At 46.8% G+C, this 18,619-nt stretch overlaps 1 protein-coding gene across 2 annotated transcripts; it reads right to left on the bottom strand.

Moving 5' to 3' along the window:
* Positions 1 to 5,784: 5,784 nt before the first annotated feature.
* Serping1 (serpin family G member 1) lies at positions 5,785 to 17,833 on the bottom strand. Of its 2 annotated transcripts, XM_057755191.1 has the most exons (8): positions 17,763 to 17,833; positions 17,197 to 17,271; positions 15,566 to 16,166; positions 13,923 to 14,057; positions 11,365 to 11,568; positions 11,068 to 11,204; positions 8,185 to 8,404; positions 5,785 to 6,266 (listed from the first exon to the last, which is right to left on the bottom strand). In XM_057755191.1, the coding sequence occupies exons 2-8, from the start codon at positions 17,245 to 17,247 to the stop codon at positions 6,013 to 6,015; spliced, it is 1,602 nt and encodes a 533-aa protein (XP_057611174.1). In that variant the 5' UTR covers positions 17,248 to 17,271; positions 17,763 to 17,833; the 3' UTR covers positions 5,785 to 6,012. The 2 variants fall into 2 exon arrangements, with proteins under 2 accessions (XP_057611174.1, XP_057611173.1); XM_057755190.1 differs by lacking the exon at positions 17,763 to 17,833 and having other exon boundaries at positions 17,197 to 17,393.
* Positions 17,834 to 18,619: the final 786 nt, after the last annotated feature.

Raw genomic sequence — 18,619 nt, 5'->3', positions numbered from 1 at the left:
TCTCTGTAGCTTTGGAGCCTGTCGTGGAACTAGTTCTTGTAGTAGACCAGGCTGGTCTCGAACTCACAAAGATTTGCCTACCTCTGCCTCCCGAGTGCTGGGATTAAAGGTGTGTGCCACCACTACCCGGCTCAATGTTCTCTTTTCATGAGTGTGGTCTCCTGTTACGGAAATGGCATAACCTGAATTTGGACTTTCCTGAGAAATAGAACCAGGACTGTGGTTGGAGCTCAGCGGTGGAGAACTAGCCTGGCATGTGTGAGGCCCAAGGTATGACTCCCAGCACCAGGAGGGAGAGGAGGAGGGGGAAACAGAGAGAAATCAATAAGGTTTGTTTGTTTTGATCTTTTGAGACAGGGTCTCCCTATGTTGCCTTGTCTGGCCTGGAACACATAGAGATCTACCTGCTCCTGCCCCTGCTTCCTGAGTGCAGGGATTAAAGGCATGTACCACCGCCACAACTGATTCAGGTTTTTATTTTTGCTTGTTTTTTTTTTTTTTTTTTTTGGTTTTTCGAGACAGGGTTTCTCTGTGGTTTTGGAGCCTGTCCTGGAACTAGCTCTGTAGACCAGGCTGGTCTCGAACTCACAGAGATCCGCCTGCCTCTGCCTCCCGAGTGCTGGGATTAAAGGCGTGCGCCACCACCGCCCGGCTTTTTGCTTGTTTTTTGTTATTGTTTCGTTTTTGTTTTTCTGGTTGGTAGGTGGTTTTTCTGAGACAGGGTTCAGAGTATCCTGGAACTTGCTACGTAGCTGAACTACATCCTTTAACTCCTGGTCTTCTTGCCTTTGCCTCCCAAGGACTGGAACTGGAGGCATCTGCTACCACACTGTGCCAAGAGGGTACTTACTAAAGGATTGGCTCTCACGATGACGGAGGCTGAGAAGGCCCATGCAGGCCATTAATCAACTGGACAATCAGGAAAACTGGTGATACAGCACAGTCTAAGTTCAAAGGTCTCAGAATCAAGGAAGCTTGTGGTGTAATCATCAAAGGTCAAAGGTCTGAGAACTGGGAATTGCCAGTAAAAGTAATGGACTCTAAATTCCAGAAAATCTAGCATTCTGATGACCAGCAATAGAAGTGTGTCCCAGCTCTAGAAAAAAGAGTGACTACATTCATTTCCTTTACCTAAATTTTTTGACAATTTCTATTTATATTCATGAGTGTAGGTGTCTTAAAAATTGTTATTACATTACATATTCATTTACTATGCCTATGTGTAGGCATGTGTGCTATGACACTAGTGTGGTGTCAGAGATGGGAAGAGTTTGGTTCTCTTCTTCCACTTTGTAGGTCTGGAGGATTGAACACAGGTCCTCAGGTTTGGTAGCAGGTGCTCTCCCAACCCAACAACCTCATTGGTCCAGTGTGTGGTTGTAATTTTGTTTGCTTGCATGTATGTGCAACTGCATGCATTTGAAGTACCCATAGAGGCCAGAAGAAGGCACCAGATCCCCAGGAACTGGAGTTATAGGCAATGACAGACACCATGTGGGTGCTGGGAATCAAAGCCAGCACCTCTGCAAGGACAGTCAGTGCTCTTAACCACTAAGCCGTCTCTCCAGTCCCTCCCTTTACCTTTAAAAAATTATTTATTTATTATATACACAATATACAACGTTCTGCCTGCCTGTATGCCTCAGGCCAGAAGAGGGCACCAGTTCTCCTTACAGATGGTTGTGAGTCACCTGTGGTTCCTGGGAATTGAATTCAGGGCCTCTGGAACAGCAGCCAGTGCTCTTAACCTCTGAGCCATCTCTCCAGCCCTAGCTTTTTGTGTTTGTGTTCTAGAAAAGCGCTCTGCTACTGAGCCATACCTTGTCCAGGAATCAAAGTTTAAATCCATAATCGGGCAACTTATGATATTGGATCACTGTTATTTTCAGTAACCTATAGAAATATCAGAAGTAGGGGCTAGAGAGATGACTTAGTGGTTGAAACCACTGATTGCTTTTCCATAGGACTCAGGATTGACTCCCAGCACCCACAGGGCAGCTCACACCTTCGTGACTCTAGTCCCAGGGGATCCTGTTAAGATCAAAGATGGGAGGATAAAGACCACTGACCTAAATCATCAAGACCACCACCCAAATCAAATTAAGACGAACAATTAATTAAAGCCAACTATTTATTTATTTTAGTTTTTTTCCCCTCTTGATTACACAGGCTGCCTCCTACTAAGGTGAGGTCTGAGAGGGTCAGCATTGGCTGTGGAGAAAGAGAAGGTTTTTCTATCTCAGGGGCAGCCGGTTTCCAAATGGGGGATTTGGCAAGCAAAAGAGGTGGGGTTACAGAAGCAGAACCTAAGCTAACAAGTCAGTCATAATGACCTCCTGAAACAAAGACATGGTTGTCATTCCTGGAACAGGCAGTACAAAACCATATGTAGTTAAAGTTACAGGTAGGGCCTAGCCCAATCCTTGAGAAACAGAGGTTTAATCATAAACAGTAATGAGCTTAATTTGTCTTTACTATATGATGACTTTTAATCCTAAGATGGAGGCAGGCTGGTTATTCAATTGAGGACCCTCTTTTGGCCTCTGTGGACACCAGGCAGGCAAGTGGTTATACAGACATACATGCATGCAGGTAAAATACCCACGCACATTTTAAAAAATATCAAACTGCATGGTGAAGATTGTCACGGCTCCATGCAAAGGCTGCATGCAAATTTCTGAGATGTTTCATTAGGAAGGAGAGAGAGAGGGAAGAAAGTCTGGACCACCAAAAATTCAAGGACAATGTCCATGTGGCTATGCGAGACAAAGCTTCAATAGCGCCCCCATGTGGTCAAAATGCTAATTGTAGGAGAACCATGATCCCTGATGGTCACTAGAATTTCACACAGGTGGAGCCATAGGAGGAGGAATAGAGAAAGGAGGTTTGCCCTAGAGCAGGGCTTCAGGCAGATTTCGTGTCTGTCATTCTCTGCAGCCCTCTGTCTTTTTCAAGAGATATGTGTGTTAGAGTAACTGGGGTTAAGGGTGCCACAGAGTCAGCAAAAGGAGAAAAATAAAGTTAAATGCAAATCATCCTGCAGCAGCTTGCAATAAATTTGTTCCTAGTATTATGATATAGACAAATATTTTAGATTTTATTTATTTACTTATTGTTTTTGAGACAGGAAATTTCTGTGTAGCCCCAACTGTCCTGGAACATCCTTTGTAGACCAGGCTGGTCTTGAACTCATAGAGATCATCTGCACCTGCTTCCTGAGGGCTGTTTTGTGTTTTTGAGACAGGGTCCCACTATAGCCTAGGTTGGCCTACACTTGACCATATAGGCCTTAAACTCTCAATAATTCTCCTCTTTCAACCCCTTCCGTACTGTTATTATAGACATGCTACCAAGCCTAGATTTCTCCTTGGTGCTTTTAAAAATATATTATTGCTATTCTTTCTGTTATTATCATCATTGGTGTATGTGTGTATATGTGGAGTGTGTGTGTGTGTATGTATGGCGTGTGTATGTATATATGTATAGCGTGTGTATGGTGTGTGCACATGCATGGTATGTTTATGTGTATGTATGTATGGCATGCGTGTGCATGTATGTATTGTGTGTGTATATGTGTATATGTATAGTGTGTATGTATGTGTATATATGGTATGTGTATGTGTGTGGTGTGGGCAGGTTATGAAACAACTTTTGAAAGTTGGTTCTCTCTTTCTACAATGGAATTGGGGGATTGAATTTAGGAAATGTGGGAGAATGATTTATGTGTTCTTATATCCACACTCTTTGCAGAGTGACTTTAGGGGTCTTGCTTTTAAGAGGCAGAGATTCTGTCCTTATTCCATGAATTTGAGCTGGCCTGTCGACCAGCTGATCAGTGGAATTAAGCAGGAGTTTGCTACTTTTCTTCCTGACTTCATACTCAAGAGGCCTTGAAAGCTGGTGGTGGCATACACCTTTAGTTCCAGCAATGCAGGCAGGTCTCAGAGTCTGAGACTAATCTGGTTTATACAATGATTTCAGAGAAACCCTATCTGGGAAAGCAAAACAAACTAATCAAAAATCAAAGACAGCTACCAAAACCCATGCTAAACTTAACTTGCCAAGGGTTACTAGAAGCTTAGGCGACCTTATGTCCTGCATTTAGCCATGAGCTTGGCATCCCCGCTCAGCACCATGGAGAAAGGGACAAGCCCAAAGGATAAGAGCTTCAAGCTTGAGTACAGCACCGTTAGGTTAGGTGACATGCTATCCTGCCAGCTCCTTCCCAAGTGTCTCAGCTTCTTACAGAAGATTTTCTGGAAGGGGGGAAATGGGGAAGATGGATTTTGCAGATGGCAGAAGTTTCTGGAATGTGGGGCAACAGCGGTGTGTGTGTGTGTGTGTGTGTGTCCTGGCTATCTGCTACGGTTCCATACCTAGAACTATCTCAAGAAGCCTGGCTTAACCTTAGGGTTAAATCTTCACCATGTGTGGAAGATGCTCAATCCATGTCTGTGGAGTGACAGCTTCGTGCAGAGACGCCAGGAAATACATGACCTCTGGGCTGTTAATGGATCGGAACCTGAAGTCGAAGGTGTGTGTGGACAGAGCTGGGGAGAGGGGCTGTGACCAGGCTGATGTCTGGGTCCTTCACCTCATCAGCCAGGGAAGCTAATGAGCTCAATCCCGGAGTTAAGGTCTGCATGTAGGAGAGAAGGGAGAGACAGGGAGGAGAGAATGTGAGACATACTGAGGGGTGGAGAGACACAGAGGTAGAAAGAGGAAGCAATGAGGAAGGATGTGGGAGGGGAACACATGAAGAGGTGAGAACTGAGACATCAAGGAGTTGATGTGTACAGCCTACAAAACAAATGAGACCAAATTTGGAGGCAGAGAGGGGAAATGTTTTTGTTGTGCTTTTGTTTTAGACAGTCTTGTTATGTAGCCCAGGATAGCCTAGGGAGTGTTGGAATTAGAGGTCTGTGCCACCATGCCCAGGAGAAAACTTTTCACAAAGACTTTGAACAGCCCCAGTAAGCCACGCCAAGTTGCTGGAGCAATTACATGTCTGTAAAACTCCTGGCAGAATCCTACGATCATTCCCCCACCTTGTTCATTGCTGTTGCTATTGTCACATCTTACATTTTAATTTTCTGTTTAGTGTGTTGGTGGCTTCCCTGCAGGTAAGTCTGTACTCCAGGTACGTACCCCCATTGCTTGTGGAGAAGAAAGGTGTCACAGGCATCCTGGAACTGAAATTTCTGTGGTTGCTGGGAATTGAACCCAGGTCCTCTGGAAAAGCAGTCATTGCTCTTTACTGCTGAGTCATCTCTCCAGCACCTTTTTTTTTTGGCAGACAACTAATCAAGATAAGGATTATGGCGGACAAACTGCATTTGTGGTCCTCAATTAACAGCTGTCTATCCCATAATTTCATAATGGTTTTTCACTCTAAATCTGAGATTTCACCATGCCAACTGCGGACAGGAAAATACTAAGCTTGGTGCAGGCAGACATGAGAGAAAGAGACTGTGCTCTTACAACAGAAGTCATCCTGGTGGCAGGACATAAGAGACACGTGCCAAAAAGTGTCATTGAAGACCATCAAAACCAGTCATTCCCCAACTAACCTGCTAACTATGGGAGATGCACCCATATGCCCAGGGAAACTAATCTAGCCAGATCTGCAAGGTCCCTGGGCAATCCTGAGACTCGGGAGACGTAAGAAATGGTCCCCGGTTTTAAGCCCTAAGTGTAGAGTGGGTTATTACACAGTAGCAAGTAGGCGATGCAAGAAGCATGGTGATTCCTGTGCGCTGATATCAGGCGACTAAATACCCAGAGGCAAGAAATGTCTGCAAGTTTTATTTGTAGAGTCTGGTAAACTCGATCCATAAAGCTGCAAAAAGTGGTTTAGAGAGCATGTCGGTGCCGTGGGCTGTGGATGAAAACAGTTCCCTCTGCCCGGTCCTAAGGCGGAAGTGGCTGGGGAAGGCAGTGGCGAGGCAATCACGGGGTAAGTGGAAGCCCGGGTGGCCCGGCTGGCTGACTCCAGCCCGACTCCTGCCTGTCTCAGGCCGTGGGGTCGTACACCCGGCCCATGAAGACCGGGAACTTGTGTTGCTGGTCCCAGAGCAGGAAGAGGAAGGGCTGCCGAACCTCAAAGATGAGTAAGTTTCGGGCTACAGAGACCGCTGAGGCGGCAGCGGCCTCCACGCCCGTCTCTGTCAGCTCTAGCACCGTCTGGTGCTTCATGGAAGACACCTGAAGATTTGGGTCGTCGGTCAGCCCACACAGGTTGAGATCGTCAGAGAAGTCAAAGAATTCTAGGATGAAACAAGAGAAAAGCAAAATCAGAGGTCAGTAGGAGCCTGGAGGTGGTGGCACACAGTTTTAATCCCAGAGAGGCAGAGGAGGGTGGATCTCTGTGAGTTCAAGGCCAGCCTGGTCTACAAGAGTTAGTTCCAGAACAGCCAGTGCTACACAGAGAAACCTTGTCTCGGAATAACAACAACAAAACAAACAAACTGGGGATAAGCAGGGAACTCTTGGTCGGTGGAAATTCTGTTCTTAAATTTCCTGGGTTAGTCTCAAATTCCTCCAGCATCTTCTCAGTCTCTAAGTCATTGCTTCCTGGTCTTTTAAGCGGGAACCCCTGTTATCAGGCCCAACCATTAACCACTCTCAAGAGTCAAGATGCCTCACTCTCTGCCCCCCACCAACTCTCCCCTGAAAAAATGGCATATTGCTTCCTTGTCTCCAAGGATTTTGAGAAATAGAGATGGATAATATGCTATAAAATTAGATCATGTGAGGGTATAATGCTATACACTGAAATATATACTGATGGAAATATATACTGACAGAAATGCTGTATACTGAAATATATACTGACAAAAAGAAATATATACGGACAGAAATGCTATATACTGAAATATATACTGACAGAATTATATACTGATCTGAAATATATACTGACAGAAATATATACTGCCCTAAATTCCTGACAAAGAACTCCTAGAACCCTAACAGTTCCTTAGCAATGGACGTGCTGGCAGCACATTTTGTCTTAATATTTAAGGTTTTTGTTTGTTTGTTTGTTAATTTTGTTTTTTTGAGACAGGGTTTCTCCCGCCTCTGTCCAAGTGCTGGGGTTAAGGTGTGGATTACCACCACCCAGCTGATATTTGGTTTTTGATTTCTGTTCTAAAGCCCTCGCAATTTCTCAGAAGCAGGAGCAACAGGCATCTTTGTCAGTCTGTTATTTGGCTTCTGATGCTGGTTTTAGGAAATCAGGTTATATATTAGTTGATGAAGTTGTCAAAACAAGAAATAAGCGACAGATCTAGCTAGGGATGACGTCAAAGGTTAGAAAGGGGTGTTTCTAAAGTCTCCCCTAAACTCAGAAACCCCAGACTCATACATATCTTGATGAATCTGAGTTTCTTCTGTGAAGTGACTGATTAGTGAATGTGGCCAGACAGTGGTGGTGCACAGCTTTAATCCTCTGGGAGACAGAGGCAGGCAGAACTCTGTGAGTTCAAGGCCAGCCTGGTCTACAGAGTGAGTTCTAGGACAGCTACGACTGTTTCACAGAGAAACCCTGTCTCGAAAAACAAACAAATTAGTGAATGTGACCAAGAAGTGAATGTCCACAGTCCATCTGGGTCACCTGTCCCAGTGAAACCTAGTAGAAATATCCCAGAGAGCTAGAGATCTGGACTGCTATTTGGGCTTGACTCCAATTAGTTCACAGGTGAGACATACACACTTTAGGTAAGTCACAGATAGTTTCTGAGCTTCAGTTTTCTCAGTGACCTCATGGAATAAAGCCTGGTCCTTTAGCTCACGTGGTTGAGGAGTAAGTTTCTGATACAAGTGAAGAAGAACGTCTAGCATGATGGCAACTTTGTAGCACCGTCTCCCCGGAAGTAAGTTTCTGATACAAGTGAAAAGAAACTCTCTAGCATGATGGCAACATTGTAGCACTGTCTCCCCAGGAGTAAGTTTCTGATACAAGTGAAGAAGAATGTCTAGTATGATGGCAACATTGTAACACCGTCTCCCCCGAAGTAACTTTCTGATACAAGTGAAAAGAACCGCTCTAGCATGATGGCAACATTGTAGCACCGTCTCCCCAGGAGTAAGTTACTGAGTAAGTTTCTGATACAAGTGAAGAAGAAACACTCTAGCATGATGGCAACATTGTAGCACCGTCTCCCCCTGCTTCTGGCCAGGACTCACCCATCTTCTCCATGATTGACAGCATGTCTTGGTTGCTCTTCACTTTGATCCGAGGCATCACTAGATAGGTGGGCTGGTACCTGGACAGCTCCAGCTTCTTCATGACTGCCTTAAAGACAGTGGGGGTGAGAGCCTCCTCCATGTCTTCAAGTTTGTGCTTCTGGCTCTGGGGCACCATGATGACAAATGTCAGGTTGTGAGAGAGCTGCAGCTGTCCCACCTGGAGAGAATGAGATATGTTGTATGAGTTCTCCCGCCCCAGCTCTTTCTCAAGACTGTTTCAACAAGCACCAGCCAAACCTGACTGCCATGATGTGCCATCAAGTGGGGATGCCAGTCAGTCAGACTAAAGTGCACCAGTCCTGGTGAGAGCCCGAGGGATGAGCACAAGTTTTGGATCATACCCTGACTATCTATGTAATAACAGAGTAGGATTTGGTTCCCAACTCCTCTCTTCCTCCCTCCCTCCCTCCCTCCCTCCCTCCCTCCCTCCCTCCCTCCCTCCCTCCCTCTCTCCCTCCCTTCCTTCCTCCCTCCCTCCCTTCCTTCAATAGAGTCTTATGTAATCCTGAATGGGTTTAAATTAACAGAAGATGGGGCTGGAGAGATGGCTCAGTGGTTAAGAGCATTGCCTGCTCTTCCAAAGATCCTGAGTTCAATTCCCAGCAACCACATGGTGGCTCACAACCATCTGTAATGAGGTCTGGTGCCCTCTTCTGGCCTTCAGGAATACACACAGACAGAACATTGTATACGTAATAAATAAATAAATAAATATTTAAAAAATTAACAGAAGATGATCCTGAAATATCTTCTTCATCCTCCTCCTCTCTCTCTACCCCCTCATTTTTCCAGACAGGGTTTCTCTGTATAACAGCCCTGGCTGCCCTGGAACATGCATTGTAGACCAGGCTGGCCTTGAACTCACAGACTTCCATCTGCCTCTGTGTCCCGAGTGCTGGGATTAAAAGCATGCACTGCCACCGCCCAGCTGACCCTAAACTTTGGATCTTTCTGTTTTCACCTCCTACAAGCTAGGATCACAGTTCTATACCACCACAGTTAGTTCTATGAGGTGCTGAGAATCAAACCCATAGCCTGGCAAAGCGCTCTACCAACTGTGCTTGAGATGCAGTTTATTTAAGTCCTGTTTCTTTTATACTTCAAATTATCTCTAGCTTGTTTCTAATATGATGTCAGAGTCCGGGACCAGCCTGGACCTAAATTATTTCTTTTTTTTTTTTTTTAAGATTTTATTTATTTATTATGTATACAACATTCTGCCTCCATGGATGCCTGCAGGCCAGAGGGCTCCAGATCTCATTACAGATGGTTGTGAGCCACCATGTGGTTGCTGGGAATTGAACTCAGGTCCTCCGGAAGAACAGTCACTGCTCTTAACCGCTGAGCCATCTCTCCAGGCCCCCCTAAATTATTTCTTGTACCAGGGTGGAGGTATGGGAATAAAAACACAACTCACACAACTATTATAATTTTAGGGATCCTTTATGAAGTCCTGAATTTACATTCTGAAAATCACCTGCTTTTATCATCCAAACAACTTTTATATCAAAAGGTAAACTGAGGGAGAAGTTCATTAGCATTCTGTTTCCTGGGGAGTGGGGAAGAATAACTTAGGTCACGTCCATAACTAACTATGCCCGCTCTGTCACACAGACTAAGAAACACCTCTTCCCCAGGCAACCTCCTAAGTTACAGTAGAAGGAGCAGAATGACTTTAGCATATCCTGACCATTTGTTTAGGGTGGTGTTAGTTTGTCTCACTATTAAAGGCTAGGTGACCACCTTCTGTGTGGAAGATGCAAAGTGTGCCTTGCAGGTTGCTCAGAATTTTGACTACCATACCATTAGGAATATTGGCCTGTATAATCAGGCCCCATAGATGCTATACCATATTGTTTAGGGAATAATGACAAGAAAAAACTTTGTGCATGTTCAGTATAATTTTTTTCCTCAACTGTTTTCTGTCCATGGATGTACCATGGATATGAGATGCTGTCTCAGAAAACCCCAAGACATAGAGATACAGGAATGCTTAGGTACTGGGCATGGGAGAATTTACTGCCTAGAATCTTATGGCTCCATATTTTTCTTCTGTTGGTGACAGTATCTTTCTGTTATATAGCTCTGGCTGTCCTGGAATTCTATATATAGAGTAGGCTGGCCTGGAACTCACAGAAACTATCTGTCTTTTCCTCCAGAGAGCTAGGGTTAAAGGTATGAACCATCAAGCCCTGCTTGGGCTCCATATTCTGTCCCTTCTCTTTCCCTACCCACTAGAATTATATTGTTCAATTTCTGCTAAAGAACTTAATTTAGCCTGTCGTGGTGACATATACCTTTAATCCCAGCACTTGGGAGGCAGAAGCAAGAGGACCTCTGAGTTCCAGGACAGCCAGTAGCTACACAGAGAAATACTGTCTCCAAAAAACCAAAAAACAGAACAAAAAAAAAATTCAACACCTGTGTATACACATACTTAACACATATCTGCACACACAGAGCAATACCTCTATAAGCATACTCATGATTATGCATACCGCACAAAAGTGTACACACACAAAGGACACAGCAAGCTACCAGTGTACCCAGAAGGGGGTTAAGAGAGAGATGCACAGAATTTTTAAAAGACTTACTTTTTGCCATTTGGTGCAGTAGAGATGAATGAAGAGACTTTAGAACCATGTCTAGACTCATGTCTTCCAGCCTAAACTTCCCTGCCTCCAAAAAACGAGAGAGAGGAGGAGGAGAAAAGAGGGTGGGAGAAATAGAAATAGAAATGGGGATTTTGCAAGCAGGCACTCCACCATGACAGGGCCATTGCAGAAAGGAAGTCCGGGATGGGAGGAGTCAGGAACTTACCCTGGCCTTCAGAGTCTGGTCACTGAAGTGGGCCATAGGGTACTTTTTGCTGCTCATCATGGGCACTTTAATCACAGAGTTTTTGTAGAGGAAAGGTGACTTCTGACTTTTTTGCTCAAATGGTTTCTTCCATTTGGCTAAAGGAAGAAAGGGTGGCTGTAATGCAGGTAGCAACAAAAAAGGCGCTAAAGACCCTGCTAGGGCAGGGTAGGACAGTCACACAACTCTGAGCTGGTGGGATATAAAGACAGGATGAGATGGGAGGTAGAACCCCATGAAGCCCACTGCCTGCCTTACCGCTCAAGTAGACAGCATTCAGCAGGACAAGGCGGGTGTCAGAGGGCAGGCTGTCCAGCAGCTGGCTGATCTTGTGGTTGGTGTTCTCGGCCACCCAGGTGTTGATGAGTTCTAAGTTAGCATCACTCTCCGGGCTCAGGACTCTGGGGCTGCTTCCATACAGGGTCTGAGAGGCATTCACATAGGTGTCCCTGATGGGTAGGTCTGAGGGGCAGGACGGAAGTGTGAGTTGCCCGAACAATCCCACCCACCTTCAAAGAGCCAGTCTGAGAGTGGACACACTTCTCATGTGTTTTCACTTTGTTTGTGTTTTTGGAGACAGGGTCTTGTTACGGAGCTCTGGCTAGCCCAGAACTCAGGTAGACCAGACTGGAACTAATAGAGATTTGCCTGCCTCTGCCTTCTGGGCACAGGGATTTTAATCTGCACATCTGGTGGAGTTCCCATGGTTCTTCCTGCTCATTCCAATGAACACTCCAGCATTTTACTGTCCCAGGGACCAGCCCATGCCTCTACTGTATGCAAATGTATTCTATGCAAATCAGATTTAAGAGAACACCTGCACTAAGAACAGCAAAACTATTCCTAGGCACCCCTGCTGCTTCCGCTTGCTGGTGAGGAGAGCTTGGCTAGGCAGCCCCCTGTGAAGTAGCCTGCACCTGACTTGCACCTCTGTCCTTTCTGTATGCTGGAATAGACCCTACTTTCAAGCCTCAGGGGAAGTTCATGATGAGACTTCTGACTCTTGCTCTCACCCGCCCAAGTCCACTGGAGAAAATAAGAGTGCTTGGAAGAATAGACTGTTGCACTGGACTAAACAGATCAAAGCATTTCCCCAGGCTTGGCTGGTGCTTCACGCAGCCTAAGACCCAGAACCTTAGCAGAACTATGGATATTGGTGGACAGGATACAGGCAGCACTAAAATACTGAATGTAGTGGAACAGTCCATAGCTGAATGGGACAAAAGACACCACTGGTTGGAAGTAGGTAAGGAATGCAGTATGTAGCAAAACCTCTGAATCATATTTTTTTCATATCAAAAAGATACATTTTAATACCATGGTGGAGCATGCCCTTAACCCAGAAACTTGGGAGGCAGAGGTATGAGGATCTCTGTGATGTCAAGGCCAGCATAGTTCACATGGGAGGTCCAGCTAGCTATGACCACAGAGTGAGATCTTGTTGAGAGAGAGAAAGAGACAGGAGAGGAAATTGAGATTTGAGGCAACCTCTTTTCCTTTTTTCTTTATTTTATTTTCCTTCCCTGTATTTTCTCAGTTTTCTATAACTATAGCTTTCATTGTGGTGGGGGGCGGGGAGAAGAAAAGCCAAGCACAATATCATATGGCTATAATCTCGGCAACCTAGACCAGAAGATTGCCAAAACCCTAGTCTTTAATCCCATCACTCAGGGGCAGAGAGACAGGCTAATCTCTGTGAGTTTGAGGCCAGCCTGGTCTACAGAGCGAGTTCCAGGACAGCCAGGACTGTTGCACAGAGAAATCCTGTCTTGGAAAAACAAAAACAAAAACCAAAACCTGAGGCTTCAGAGAGGGCAATCTCAGGAAATAAATAAGCAGAGGAGGAGGACTGGAAATGCAGCCCAGTGGTGGCGCTGGTACCACAAAGGAGAAGGGGAAAATGGGAGAAAACGCTTTCTTACAAAAGAAAGAAGGGAAAAGCATGCGAGAGAAAGTGGGCATAGGGATGAAGTCACGTATGGTAGTGCAGAATTCCAGCACTCAAGAGACTGAGGCCGGAGGAGAACCGGAGTTTGAAGCCAGCCTGGGTGACATAGCGAGACCCTATTTCAAACAACCAACACGAACCAGACAAACAAAAACCTAAAAGGGGCCGGGCGGTGGTGGCGCACGCCTTTAATTCCAGCACTTGGGAGGCAGAGGAAGGCGGATCTCTGTGAGTTCGAGACCAGCCTGGTCTACAAGAGCTAGTTCCAGGACAGGCTCCAAAACCACAGAGAAACCCTGTCTTGAAAAACAAAAACCAAAACCAAAACAAAACAAAAAACCTAAAAGGGAGGCGTTAGACGAATTCTGTGATTTTTAACCTTTGGAAGTGAAGGGTGCCTCCCACCCCCACCAGCCATTCTGATGCTCCATCCCCACCCACTCCTGAGCAATTCTGCAGAAATCGCCAGCTTGAGGGATACGAACAACTGCGTCAGATCATTTGTGAGGTTCCTTCTTATCATCTACTGCTTTGATTATTTATTCTTATTATATTATTCACTGGTATTATACACCTACCATAAACATGTAAATGATAACAAATTCATATAGTACGAAAGTACTAAGGATGAATCAGAAGACTCACTTGACCTAAAACTTAGCAAAAAGTATCTTTTGGTGACTTTCAGCTTCTAACCTCTAACCTCTAGCCCTGTTGTTAACAGATACACAGTATTTCTTAGTCGAGTCTCACAAGGAGGAGGGTCCCGCCCCTGGAGCCACCTGAAACTCCTGCTGCTTCCCCATGCGCTCTTACCCATCCTCAGTACCGTCCCTCCTTCCCCTCTTCCAGACTCCAGCACACTCACCTGGGCTGTGGAAGATCTGCGACACAGAAGTGACACCTTTGGAGGAAAAGGCCTTCAGAGCCTGGTGGACACAGGCGAAGTCCTTGGGGTAGGAAAGGACCTCCTCTAGGTTGCTCCTGGTGCTGTCTCCAGCCCCTACACCAGAGGACAGGGAGAGATAAGAGCTCTTTGGGGGAGGAACGAGAGACCCACTACTTGGGACTAGGGCTGTGGGCTGGCTAGAATGGAGGGTGTGTCCCGCCATGGTGGGGCTTCAGAGCATCGAACAGAACTCTGGAAGACAGCTGTGTGTCAGGAAGAGGGTGGCAGGCAGTGCTGAATCGTCCTGCTAGGCTCTCCCCCCCCACCCCCCACCCCCGGCTTCAAACATTCTCCTCCACTGGTCTCCACCTCTGTAAGTTGCACGCACGTATCTTTCTGAGCACTGCTCCACACTAATCCTGACTTAGACGGTTTGGGTTTACAGAATCATCCTATAAGTAGAGGCCTTACACCCCTGTTGTAAAAGAGGTGGGTGTTCTTCATTATTAAACACCGTGCGTATCTTCTCCACGGCAACAGCCAAAACTTGTCAAGAGCATTGCGTCTAGTCCAGGCATTCTAATGCTTCTGCTATGTTATCTTATTAAGTTACCACCAAGCCTTTTTACATAGTATACTCACTTTCCTAGTATATAAAGGGGGCGTGAACTCTCAGAGATAGTGTTATTAATGCATTTAAGGTCCCAGAGCTAATAATAAGATGGATGCAGTACTGGAACTGAAATGAACAAAGTGGAACCAACAGACTAGAAAGGACCCCCAGGAGACTCTGAGGATGTCTCAGGACAGTCTTGCTGTCATACCTGGAGAGCCAGGTGCTACCAGCATCTTACCAACTATGCTGAGATGTTAGGATTTGGAGAAGTCAGGAGGAGGGATCTTGTATGTGCAATCTCTATGAGCATTACTGGAATTTTCTATGCTGGGGTGTGAGGGGTGTCACCTTTCTCTCTCTCCTAGGGAAATCACTCTCATGGTTGTAGAAGTTTTATTTTTTTAATCTCCCAGGGAGTCAAGGCACCACATCGTCTGAGTCTTGGTCTTTGAAGGGAGATCTTACAATCTCTACTTAAGTCAAGAACTCACACTCAAGAGCGCTTAAGTGCCGGGCGGTGGTGGCGCACGCCTTTAATCCCAGCACTTGGGAGGCAGAGGTAGGCGGATCTCTGTGAGTTCGAGACCAGCCTGGTCTACAAGAGCTAGTTCCAGGACAGGCTCCAAAGCCACAGAGAAACCCCGTCTCGAAAAACCAAAAAAAGAAAAAAAAAAGAGCGCTTAAGTGAACTGCCCATGGCTGCACAGCCAGAAAATGCATGACCACGACTCTCTCTCAGGTCTGCCTCCGATGACTTCATCTCCCTTATCAGCTTCCATTGCTTTGAACCACGATTGGGACCTTACTTTATATGTTGTTAATGAGTCCACGGGCTTTTATAAGCAAGAGGACCTTATTAAATCATTGTTAAATAAAGCAGCATTCAAGAATGAAGACCTACCATCCCTGTCACGTAGCCCATTTTACAGCTTCTTCTCAGAGACACAGCTTCGCAGAGGGGTGGGAGGGTCCCCCCGTACAGCCTGGATGGAAGCCAGAGTCTTACCGAGAAGGACCTGCGTCAGGAGGCTGGCGATGCTGAATGGGGAGAAGGCCATGTTGGTCTCAGCCTTTTTGGTGGATGAGAAGGCGCGGTAGAGCTTCATGGAAAACTCTGTCAAAGCCTCCGCCAGTGTAGCCTCTGAGGACTTTCTGTCTGAATCAGAGCACTGAGCAAGCAGCTCTGAGCAGAAGGGTTTGGTGGGAGCCTGGGTAGGAGAATCTGTGGTTGTACACGGTTGACTGGAGGGATCCATGGGGGAGCCGGAAGCATTCATGGGGTGCTGGCTGGAAGCATTCATGGGGGGCTGACCAGAAGCATTCATGGGGGGCTGGCCAGAAGGATTCATGGGGGGCTGGCCAGAAGCATTCATGGGGGGCTGGCTGGGAGAATCCGTGGGTAGTTGTGCCATCGGTTGGGTGTTCTGGGTGGTGTCAGTTGTGGTTTTGGTTGGTGCATTGGTCGTTGGCCAGGTAGACTGTACTGTATGTTTACTCGAACTCCAGGGGCCATCTCTCTCAGGGACGATGTCTTCGTTTTCCTCTTGAGTGACCAATGGGTCCTGGATGCTCTGGCTGGCAGCTTCTGAATCTGAGAAGGCTCTATCCTGTGGTTCAAGAAACAGGGTCTCATTTCTTAGTGAGCCACAGTTCCCTAAACCACTCCAGGTCTGAAGACTGTGAGCACACTGTACCAGTTGCTTTTGGTGTAGCCTGGCAGGTGAAGGGTTATTCTTTCAGAAATAGGCAATGCCAGGGGAATTCTCTGCAGGAAACATAGGGTGATTCCAATTTGGTTATCAAGTATTTGTGTTCAGCGACCACCATGCAAGAAGCTGTTTTCTCATTTTGACTCACTTGCCAGGGTAGTATAGACATTTGCATTTGTGAACCTTATTTTAGGACTGTGGATATTCAGAGTGGGTGTGGTATACCAGTGAGTATTGAAAACAATTAGTATACCAAAAGGAAAGGAAGAATTGTGGGAATTAGGTGCAACGGTGCGACCTGTAACCCTGGGCATCTAGGCATTTGAGAGGTACGCCAGGAGGATCTCCTTATGTGACAGTGTTTTCAGAAGTGGGAAGGAAAGTCTGCAAAATCCAGATCCCTTGCTCAATCGGACGTCAGGTGGTGACTCCCCAAGGTCACCTAGGATGCCAGCTTCCAGAATAACGTCCTGTATCTACGGGAAGCAAGCACTCACTCTTTTCATGAGTTTACTTTTTATCCCTGTCCTCCTAGACCACGTGGGCCACGGTGCTCTTAACCTCGGCGCCGGCCCACGTCTGTCTACCAGCCTTCTTCTTGCACCCCACTTTCTACAGACCCAGACCTGGAAGAGCCTGTCACAGCATCAAAGAGGGGGCAGGTTGTAACTTGGGTCTTGTCTTGCTTCCTATGACCCCACCAAGCTTGGATGGTGAGCTGGGTGGAGTCTATGTATTCTGCTTTTTATACATTGGGTTAAGGAAGCTTGGAGATCCGGCCTAAGGTCATTCAGCTAGTGTATCTTCTAATATAGAATTCAAGTCCCTCCTCCTACGGTAGGGCTAGGCTCGAACTTAATCCCAGGAGGAGCTTCCCTCCCTCCCCAGGGCCCAAAGGGGGTTACTCCCCCTCGGAGGGACCACTTACCCCAGCCAGCAGCAGCAGCAGGAGGGTCAGCGGGGTCAGCCTGGAGGCCATCTGGGCAGCGACGTCAGCTGCGACCTGTGAAGCCAGTTAGCCTCAGAGGCAGCCGTGAGCCTAGGAGCTCAGGGGGTCCAACCCATCTCCAGGCCCGCCCCCATTCCGTTCCAGGCCTCGACCCTTCTTGGTGTGCTCCCGCCTCCTCCCTTTGGGGCCACCTTCTCCCTGGCTCCGCCCTCTGTTTTGTTTTCCCCAAACCGTTTCCCTTTCCCGGCACCGGCTGGCCCTTTTCTCCCATCACGCCCAGGTCTCGGCCCATCTGTTCAATCTCCAGGGTCCCGGGTCCCGCTTAACTAAACAATAAGCCAGGGGCAGCCGAGAGGAGGGCCAGGGCGAGCTGGGCAGCACAGCTTTGAGGGAAGAGGAGGCAGAAGGCTCAAGGGGAAGCAAGCCTATGGAAATTGCAGCGATAACAAACAGGGGGCTAGAAAGTAGGGGAGAGGGAGGCTGGAGACCACCCTGCCAAGCCCTCTTGACTTTGTGTTCTTCCCCCAAAGGTCCCGTTACAAAACCTGGTTCAACTTCTTGGTCGCTAGGCAGCTTCAGGGCAGACTGAGTGGACAGTCGCAGAAGGTCAGTGAGGGTGGGGTGTCGGGGGGCAGTCTCAGCTATTGGCTGGTTCAGGACACTGCCCCGTTAAAAATTAAGGATGATTGATCACTAGTGCGAGTTCCCGTAAATCAGGATGGGAAAGGCCTGGGACAGTCTGGGTCTGGCACTGTGGGCCAGCTAGTAGTTTAGCCTGATCTCCCCTCTCGGAGTGGGGTGGAAGTGGGGATAGGATGCGATGGGACGCAGCTCACAGGGGTGCAAAACCAACCGTGCTCCTGTGTTTCATGGAGCAAGATAAAAAAGCAGAAGAAATGCAAAACTTGCCCCGCATTTTACAAGAAATGAGCTTTTTTTTTTTTTTTTTTGGATAAATGGACAAAGTAACTCTGGAAATAGGCCATTTGATAGTTAAGACATCAAGTCTTAGAAGCAGTTAATGTCTGACCTTTCCATTGCCGTCATTTGGAGATATGCCAGGCTTGGGCTTAAGTGTCCTAAAGTCCCGGCTCTGGCCTCCACCCTATCCATATACATCATGAGTCCTTCCAAGTTTGAGAGCTAGGAGTCTGAGGCTCCTAGCTGAGCCCGGGTTTCTGTCCCTATCACCACAACAAAGCGAAACAATCACAGAAACCGACAACTCAAACACAGCAACAATCCCGAACCAGCAAACAAAACTCAAATCCTGACCTGTATGTATTTATGGTTGGGTTGTCACAATAAGCCAGTTTTGTGAGACCCTGGCAAGGAGGAACCCAGTTAAATATGAATTCTAACTAAATCCTATGCAATCTTGGAATATGCTTAAGATAAAACT

Source organism: Chionomys nivalis, chromosome 22, assembly GCF_950005125.1.
Source record: "Chionomys nivalis chromosome 22, mChiNiv1.1, whole genome shotgun sequence".
Lineage (NCBI taxonomy): Eukaryota > Metazoa > Chordata > Mammalia > Rodentia > Cricetidae > Chionomys > Chionomys nivalis.
Note: the sequence above shows the minus strand (reverse complement) of the source record. Positions and strands in the feature narration are given on the sequence as shown.

Bases quoted from the DNA above. Each gene is read 5' to 3' on its own strand.
- Serping1 (XM_057755191.1), bottom strand. From the start codon at position 17,247: ATGGCCTCCAGGCTGACCCCGCTGACCCTCCTGCTGCTGCTGCTGGCT. The intron at 14,058-15,565 runs GTAAGACTCTGG...CCTCTGGTGTAG, and splicing joins CCTGACGCAGGTCCTTCTCG to GGGCTGGAGACAGCACCAGG. The intron at 11,569-13,922 runs GTGAGTGTGCTG...CCTGCCCCTCAG, and splicing joins GCAGATCTTCCACAGCCCAG to ACCTACCCATCAGGGACACC.